The following is a 9,633-nucleotide window of genomic DNA, read 5'->3' on the forward strand; positions in this document are numbered from 1 at the left end:
GGTGACTACACGCGTGTCTCCAGCCTTCTCGGCATGTGGAACTGCGTGGGCGGGCAGCGAGGCGGGCGGCGAGGGAGACGGCGGGGTAGCCCGCGGTAGTTTTTCCTTTTTTTGTAAAATATGTTTAGATTTGAATGAACTCGAACGTGTTTGCGTTGTGTTTGCGCCGAATTTAAACATTTTAAAAACCCGTGTGGGGCTGCGACTGGGGGCATCACGCCCCCAGTGCGCGGTTTAGCGCCGGTGCGCCCTCAGGGGGCGATTTTTTGCCCCTCCTGGGGGGCCAACGGCTGGAGATGCCCTTACAAGGCAGAGTTCGTATCGTACAATATACGGACACCTATACAAGGACTACACATATACAATCGTATATCTATACAAACAATACGGTTATATATTCTAACAGAAGCAAATATATGTAGGATTAGTACAAGTGTACAACGATGATCTGTAACAGCACTAGCCGAACATGCTCTTATCCACAACAAGTCATATAGCAACCTAGTACTCCCTCCGTAAACTAATATAAGAGTGTTTAGATCATTATTTTAGTGATCTAAACACTCTTATATTAGTTTACAGAGGGAGTACAGTATAAGCTAGCCATCGTTGCAAAGTATAGCAATGGAATGGTGGATATCTGATGAGAGGCCTTCACCTTGGTGATATCCGAGGAAGTATGCTCCCGTCCTGCTCGGTGCCGCATTCATGTGTACAAAAGATGTACATAAACTATTTTCCGACGCAACGTAGACAAAATAAGTTGGTTGCTCTCATATAGGATTAGCACAACAAGCTGCAACGGCAGTAGCAGAATGTGCTCTCTCTCATGATGGATCAGCACAATAGGCTGTAACAGCACTGGCAGAATGTGCTCTGAACACTAACAAGTCATCATAGCGACCTGTAAGGCACCGTTGCAAAGATGGATATGTTGAGAAAGATGATTAGACAATACCACTACACCAGGGCCGGATCCGATTATCCGAACCAAACACATGCTCTGCTAGTAAAGTTATGCGGAGGAAATGGTTTCTGTAAAGATGCCTGAACTGAAAGAGAACCGATTGTCCACACTATATCTCTCTATATAGGCTGCTAGTGCAGGGAAGCACTTGTTGCACAGCAAGGACCGACAAAAATGGATACCGGAAGTTCACCTTGGTGGTATCAGAGGACAGAGGCAGTGTGTTCCTGTTTTTGTTGCCGCATTCGCCCGGCAATAGTTTCAGTAGAGCAGAGCAGGAATCCCTTTCCTCTCCTTTTCCTGCCTGGAAGATCTTCCATTCTGGCTTCTCACGGGTGGAAGATGGACACTGTCAATTGGTCTTCCAAATTGTCAAGGATGAGGCGGCCATGAGGGTGTCCTAAATTTACCTGATAGAATAGCACCCTGCGGTCGCACACTGATGGATTTTCAGTTTCAGATACTGCTTCACAAGACCATATGCCACACCACCTGAGCTTGAGTTATATGTACTGCATGTGTTAAATCTGTAAGAAATAACTGCAAGAAAACCTAATTCCGCATAAGTGGTTATGGAAACAAGTACTCCCTCCATCCGAAAATACTTGTCATCAAAATGGATAAAAAGAGACGTATCTAGAACTAAAATACATCTAGATACATCTCCTTTTATCCATTTTGATGACAAGTATTTTCGGACGGAGGGAGTACATGACACAACACTGTGGACATGTCAAACTGCAGTGCAAGCACTAGTGATTAGGCCATAGATGTGGAAGCTCCAATATAGACAGGCGGCGCCTCCTTGGCTTCTAGATGCGGATGCTCCAAGGCAAGGACTAGCTCTCAAAACAAAACCCCTTCATTTTTGGTACCTGTAAGGATAATATTGGACCATTTCCTGCACTAGGCATCAGACAAACTCAGAATATACTTCTCTGACCATTCAAAAAAGAATACTTTTCTACTCCAGTACTGTAAAACCAATGAGTGATGGCAAAAGGAAAATTTATTCCTGTTAATGTCGTGCAATCTCAATCAACGGTCCCTTCAATAGAGGCAAAACACGGGTTGTAGACTTGCAGTGTAATATGGACTCGCAGCACTGAAGTCTCTCGTGTCGCTCTCATGCTACTACTTGTATATCTCCACCACACACACCATTGGTGCTCACCCAGACTTCTGATTTCATTCAGAACCATAGAATTGCTATCACATCCAAGCAAAAGCAAGAGGATTTTATCATGGCGGAGCTCATCTTCTCGGCGGTTGTCGGGGACATGGTCGGTAGGGTGATATCTCTTCTCGCTGGCCGGTTCAAAGGACAAGGGTGCACCGACGCCAAGCTACGGAGGATTTGCCATATGCTTGTCAAGGTTCACAGTGCAGTAGAGGAGGCCAAAGGGAGGCAGATCACAAACTGCGGCACCCTCGAGTGGCTCTCGGAGCTCAACGACGGTGTGTACCAGGGCCACTACTTGCTCGACACGGTCCGGTGCAGAGATCAGGAGCTTGAAGATGAGCATGCTGACAAGGTAGTGGGACAGCCTTTCTCTTTATCCCTGCTTAATCCTGCAAAGCGCGTGCGCGTAGCGGCGTGTGCCGTGAAGAGCCTATTGTCTCGCCATGATGTTGATGTTGGTGAGGACATAGATAGAGTGGTAGAGATCTTGGAAACCGTATCTACTGATCTCAAGGAGTTCATGATGCTCCTACACAACTGCCAGCCTATCCATCGTCCTTTGGCTACTAATATCTTTGTCGAGGGGCAGATGTTTGGCCGACATGTCGAGAAAGAGAGGATCATCAACTTCCTGTTGCACGATGGTGGTCCGTCAACTGGAGAAAAAGTGGGTGTGCTTCCCATCGTCGGCGACATAGGAGTCGGGAAGACCACCCTTGCGCAGCATGTCTGCGATGACGAGAGGGTGCGCAGCCACTTTCCAATAATCTTATATTCCAATCTCTCATACACCAGGGCAATGGCAAGGGGTAAGGCAGCGCTTGTTCTAGGATCCAGACACACAGTTAGAGATGCTAAAGAATTCATCGAGTCACTGCATGTACTCAAGCAGAAATACTTCACCAAGAGGTTCTTGATGGTATTTGAAGATGTTGACGCGGACAAGAAGCAGTTGCTAGAAGAGATATTGTTGATCTTAAGACATGGAAAACATGGAAGCAGGATCATAATCACCACAAACAGCAGGGCCATTGCGGCGAGCATGGGAACGGTGCAGCCCATCAGTCTGAAGGTTATGCCACACCAGGAGTATTGGTTCTTCTTCAAAGCGCACGCGTTTGCCGGCAGAGATGTCGAGGAGGACCCAAGGATGCTAGCAGAAGGCAAAGCGATTGCAAGGAAGCTAAATGGATCCTTCTTCGGAGCGAAAATCATCGGCGGGGTGCTGAAGGCTCATCCGAATCCTCAGTTCTGGCGCAGGGTGCTGAGAAGCAATATAGGGGGGTTATCTCTGTTGGGTGATGGAATTGAGTACATTGCAGATTTGACAGAGAATTTGCTACCGATCGGCGCAGACATGTGTAAGGTGACCATTTCTAAGAGTCCATATCCCTCTCAGACGGAGCTGGCTAGGTTGGTATATCAGGCAAGTCCTAGTGCTGGTGTTGTTGCCTCGCGTGGTGATAACGGGTTTGCAAGAGTCTTGTTGTGCAGGTCAGTGTTGCCCTTCCAAGTATTGTACTACACTGCTCATTGCAGTGTCCGCGGGCCGAACTATTCACCAGAGTTCATCAAACTTGAAAGAAGTAGATTAGCCCATCTTACTCTTACTCCCATCAAGAAAAGATTTCCTAATATCAGTAATATATGTGTGTGAAGATCAGACAGGAATTATGCCTGTTTACATGGAATTGACAAATTGTAGAATACTCTGTTTTGAGTTGCATTGTACTAGTTCTTGTTTATTTCTGTATTCTTAGCTTGCTTGTGTTGCTCGGATAACTGTAACCTGCCCTTGATGTGTGGAATGAAAAGTAGCGAGTCTCTTATGCGGTTCCCAGAGCTGTGACAGGAGCTTGATTATCCAGACTAGTGTTCTGCGGGAGAACACTTGGGAACTAGTCATGAAAATCGGGTTGGAAGTTCCATTGTGAGCTTTGCCGGCAGATTGATTAGGTTGTTTCTGGTACTTTCTAGACGACCTTCTCTCAGGATTGGCCGGGTCCTGCCATCCACTCACCGAGTATTCTAGGCGCATATGGTTTTGGGTTTAGGTTGACCCGGGCAGCTCTGGAGAAGTGGTCGTTCTAGAAGTGCTTGGGCATTGGTCTTTAGTTTTCAAACATGTGACGAGATGTACAGACATTTCAAAATCAACAAAGAAAGTTGGTTGAAGCTAAATCGGTCAACCATTTATAGGGTCAGCATAATAAGCTGTATCAGCACTAGCAGAATGTCATCACTAACAAGTCATACCAGCCAATAAGCCATTGTCGCAAAAATATGGCAAGGGAAAGATGGATAACACTGAGAAAAGTATATATTCAACTTCCTGTTGATTAGACTAGCCAATACCACATCCAGGACCCAAAACCATCCACTTGCAGTGAAGTTATGGACAGGAAAAGGTTTCTGAAAATTTCCATAGATGCAATTGTTGCAAAAAGAGATGATTGTACAGAGTTTGACCACACAAAAGAGAAGTTCACCACAAACAACCCACCCCAGCCAATAAGCCATTGTCGCAAAAATATGGCAAGGGAAAGATGGATAACACTGAGAAAAGTATATATTCAACTTCCTGTTGATTAGACTAGCCAATACCACATCCAGGACCCAAAACCATCCACTTGCAGTGAAGTTATGGACAGGAAAAGGTTTCTGAAAATTTCCATAGATGCAATTGTTGCAAAAAGAGATGATTGTACGCCGTATATCTCCATAATACAACTGCTTGTGCATAGAAACAATTGTTGCCTTTATCAGAAAGATAAATAGAAACACTTGTGGGGCATCAGACAAGGCATGGAGGCAAAGCTCATATGTATCAGAGAAGAGGCATTCACCTTGGTGATATATGAGGAAATATGCTCCTGCTCGCTGCTGTATTCGCCCGGCGATGGTTTCAGCAGAGCAGGAACCCCCCTCATCTCCTCCTCTTCCTGCCTGGAAGCTCCTCCCGTTCTGGCTTCCCACAGGCAGAAGATGGACTGTCAATTGGTCTTGCAAATTGTCAAGGATGAGGGTGTCCTAAATTTACCTGAAATAAGAGCACTTGCTGCAGCAGCACACAGACGGTCTTCACTGATGGGTTTTCACTTTCAGACACTTCACAATACCAGATGCCACACCACCTGAGCTTGAATTGCACTCTAACTGTTAAACATGTAAGAAATCATCGCAAGGAAACCCAATTCTACAAATGTGGCTATGGAAGATGACCACACAATTGACAGGTCAAATGCACTGCAAGCGCCAATGGTTAGGCTATGGCAACTGCACTGCAGTACCTCCTTGGCTTCTAGGGATGTTGATGGTCTAAGACAAGGGCTAGGCATTCACAGCATTAGTCATCAGACAAACTCAGAATATATTTTCATATTTAGCACTCCCTTTGTAAACTTTTATAATATCTTTTAGATCAAAAGATCTTATAAAAGTTTACAGAGGGAGTACTGTACAACCAATAAGTAATGGCCAACAGAAAATTAGTCTGTTGCTTTTTGCTCTGCCATGTCACTGCAATACTTAAAATATAACCACAATAACAGTTTCTTTCATAGAAGGAAAACACGTGTTATAGACTTGCAGTGCAATATGGAGTCAAAGCACTGAAGTCTTCCATGTCGCTCTCATGCTAATATTTAAATGTCAGAAACTTGAAATTGATAGAAAGGCTGGGGTACCAGAAAACTTGCGAACATCACAAAGTTGCTAGAGGAATTTATCATGGCGGAGGTCATCTTCTCGGCGGTTGTCGGAGACATGGTTGGCATGGTGATATCTCTTCTTGCCGGCCAGTTCAAGGACCAACAGTGTTCCGAAGCCAAACTACGCAAGATTTGCCATGTGCTCGTCAAAGTTTATAGTGCAGTAGAGGAGGCCAAAGGGAGGCAGATCACAAACTATGGCACCCTCGAGTGTACCAGGGCCGCTACTTGCTCGACACGGTCAGATGCAGAGAGCGGGAGCTTGAAGATGAGCATGCTGACAAGGTAGTTGCACAACCTTTCTCTTTCTCCTTGTTTAATCCTGCAAAGCGCGTGCGCGTAGCAGCCTGTGCCATGAAGAGATTACTGTCTGGCCATGATATTGGTGTTCCTGAGGCGATAGATCGAGTGGTAGAGATCTTGGAAACCATATCCGGTGATCTCAAGGAGTTCCTGATGCTCCTACAAAACTGTCAACCGATCCATCGTCCTTTGGCTACTAATATCTTCGTCGAGGGGCAGATGTTCGGCCGATATGTTGAGAAAGAGAGGATCATCAACTTCCTACTGCATGATGGTGGTCCGTCAATCGGAGGAAAACTGGGTGTGCTTCCCAGTGTCGGCGACATGGGAGTCGGGAAGACCACCCTTGTGCAGCATGTCTGCAATGATGAGAGGGTGCGCCACCACTTTCCAATAATTTTGTATTCCAATTTCTCATACACCAGGGCAATGGCATGGGGTGAGGCACCGTTTGTTCTAGGATCCAAACACGCAGTTAGAAATGCTAAAAAATTCATCGAGTCACTGCATGTACTCGAGGAGAAATACCTCACCAAGAGGTTTTTATTGGTATTTGAAGATGTTGACGCAGGCAAGAAGCAGATGCTAGAAGAGTTACTGCCGACCTTAAGACATGGCAAACGTGGAAGCAGGATCATAATCACCACAAACAGCAGGGCCGTCGCTGCGAGCATGGGAAGAGTGCAGCCGATCAGTCTGAAGGTCATGCCGCACCAGGAGTACTGGTTCTTCTTCAAGGCGCACGCGTTTGCTGGCAGAGATGTCGAGGAGGACCCAAGGATGCTAGCAGCAGGCAAGGTGATTGCGAGGAAGCTAAATGGGTCCTTCTTCGGAGCAAAAATCATCGGTGGGGTGCTGAAAGCTCATCCGAATCCCCGGTTCTGGAGCAAGGTGCTGAGGAGCAATATAGGGGGGTTGTCTCTGCTGGGCGATGGAATTGGGTACATTGGAGATTTGGCAGAAAATTTGCTACCAATCTACGCAGACGTGTGTAAGGTGACCCTTTCTAGGAGTCCATTTATCTTTCAGACAGAACTGGCTAGGTTGGAGGATCTGTATCAGGCAAGTCCGCTTGGCGATATCCGATTTGGAAAAGCTCTGTTGTGCAGGTCAATGTTGCCATTCGAACTCTTGAACTACGCTGCTGATTGCAATGTGCGTGGGCCGGACTATTCAGCAGAGTTATAAAATTTGAGGAAGTAGACTTTGCCCATATGCTCCCGTCAAGAAAAGGTTTGCCGATATAGGGATGTGAAGATTAGACAGGAACTAGGCCTGTTTACATGGAATCTGATGCATCCGTCCCCATGGAATTGACTGCTCCATGTAGAGCTGAATGCTCTGTTTTGAGTTGTGTTATTGTTGTTTTTCTTGTCTTGCTTCGCTGGTATATACATGAAACTAGCTCCAATAACTGTAACGTGGCCCTTGATGTGTAGAATGACAGTAGTGAGTGTAAAGTAGTTTGGGAAGCGTAGAACCCTTTGTCTCGGGCCACGTTGTATATATTGAGGCAAAGCTTTGGTGGACAAGTTACAGAGGAGGAGATCGACCAGGGGGAGATCGACAGGAACAGAAAGAGATCGACCAGGAGAGGTCGTTACAAGAGATAGAGAGAAGAAGAGATAGATACAATTTAAACACCTCTCCTATCCCTATACAATAATTCTAACACTCCCCCTCAATCTAAACCTCAAGCCTTGCTAAGGTTGAGATTGTATTTGAACTCATCCAATCTTCTCTCTGTCAAGGGTTTAGTAAACCCATCTGCAAGTTGATCCCCTGTAGGAATGAACCGTATCTCAAGTAGCTTTCGAGCTACTCTCTCTCTGACAAAATGAAAGTCCACTTCAATATGTTTTGTTCGTGCATGGAAGACAGGATTGGCTGAAAGATAAGTTGCACCAATATTGTTACACCATAACCGTGCAGCCTTTGGAGCTTTAATGCCGTGCTCATAGAGTAATGTTTGTATCCACATTACTTCAGCTGTGGCATTTGCTAATGACTTATATTCAGCCTCTGTACTTGATCTTGAGACAGTAGCTTGCTTCCTTGCACTCCATGACACAAGATTAGATCCCAGAAACACAGCAAAACCACCAATGGATCTTCTGTCATTAGCACACCCTGCCCAGTCTGTTGGGGAACGTAGTAATTTCAAAAAAAATCCTACGCACAATCAAGATCATGGTGATGTATAGCAACAAGAGGGGAGGGTGTTGTCTACGTACCCTCGTAGACCGACAGCGGAAGCGTTATGACAACGCGGTTGATGTAGTCGTACGTCTTCACGGCCCGACCGATCAAGCACCGAAACTACGACACCTCCGAGTTCTAGCACACGTTCAGCTCGATGACGATCCCCGGACTCCGATCCAGCAAAGTGTTAGGGAAGAGTTCCGTCAGCACGACGGCGTAGTGACGATCTTGATGCTCTACCGTCGCAGGGCTTCGCCTAAGCACCGCTACAATATTATCGAGGAGTATGGTGGAGGGGGGCACCGCACACAGCTATGGAAGATAACACAACACAATTCAGATGTCAATTGCACTGCAAGCACTATTGATTTGATAATATAGACAGGTTGTAAGCTCATATACAAGTTGTTCAGCTTTTGTTCACTGATATTGAGTCAGTTCTGTGATGGTTATCCTAAATTTGAATGAAGTAACAACCAGATGTACAGAGAACAAACCTCTGTCGCATCTTCGCCATCAGCATCATCTTATCAGCACCAACCAGCCCAAAACAAAATTCAGAATCACTTCCGACAAAGCCAAAAGACCAAATGAGGAGTTCATCAGATCCCTGTACAAACAACATGCAAAATTACTGAATCACACATCGAGCAGTTAGAAGATGGCAGAGCAGACAGCAGACCAAAATGCTTTGACATTGGATCATGCATTGTTCGACCCCGTCACTGCAGCACCACGCTAGATCCGAGAAAAACACCGTAGCAAAATCACAAAGGTACTAAGCAGCAAACAGAGGACAAAATTAGCACCAGATGATAACTGAACTTCTCATTTGCATTTCATTCCAGCATCAGGCTACATAGGACAAGACGACACATCATATCAACACCACCAACACATGAACCAGATCAGAGCACATGAAAAGCTTCTACCCAGTATTGTCACCGGCGGCGGACGAAAACCTAGGCGCGCTCCCCTCGGATGCGGCGGGCGAGCTGGATGTCCTTGGGCATGATGGTGACGCGCTTGGCGTGGATGGCGCACAGGTTGGTGTCCTCGAAGAGCCCCACCAGGTACGCCTCGGCGGCCTCCTGCAGGGCGGAGACGGCGGAGCTCTGGAACCTGAGGTCGGTCTTGAAGTCCTGCGCGATCTCCCTCACAAGGCGCTGGAAGGGGAGCTTGCGGATGAGCAGCTCCGTGCTCTTCTGGTACTTGCGGATCTCACGGAGCGCCACGGTGCCAGGGCGGACGCGGGCGGGCGTTGTTAC

At 46.5% G+C, this 9,633-nt stretch overlaps 1 protein-coding gene and 1 pseudogene across 1 annotated transcript; one reads left to right on the forward strand and one right to left on the reverse strand.

The window, feature by feature from the left end:
* The first annotated feature begins 2,084 nt into the window (after positions 1 to 2,084).
* On the forward strand, positions 2,085 to 7,451 carry LOC125532099 (annotated as a pseudogene).
* A 1,730-nt stretch (positions 7,452 to 9,181) lies between these two features.
* Positions 9,182 to 9,627, reverse strand: LOC125532098 (histone H3.3-like; the record flags this gene model as incomplete). The annotated part of the gene is made up of 1 exon (XM_048696274.1): positions 9,182 to 9,627. A coding segment is annotated over one exon (300 nt), but the record flags the coding sequence as incomplete, so codon positions are not given.
* Between the last annotated feature and the right edge of the window lie 6 nt (positions 9,628 to 9,633).

This window comes from Triticum urartu, unplaced genomic scaffold (genome assembly GCF_003073215.2).
Source record: "Triticum urartu cultivar G1812 unplaced genomic scaffold, Tu2.1 TuUngrouped_contig_9056, whole genome shotgun sequence".
NCBI lineage: Eukaryota > Viridiplantae > Streptophyta > Magnoliopsida > Poales > Poaceae > Triticum > Triticum urartu.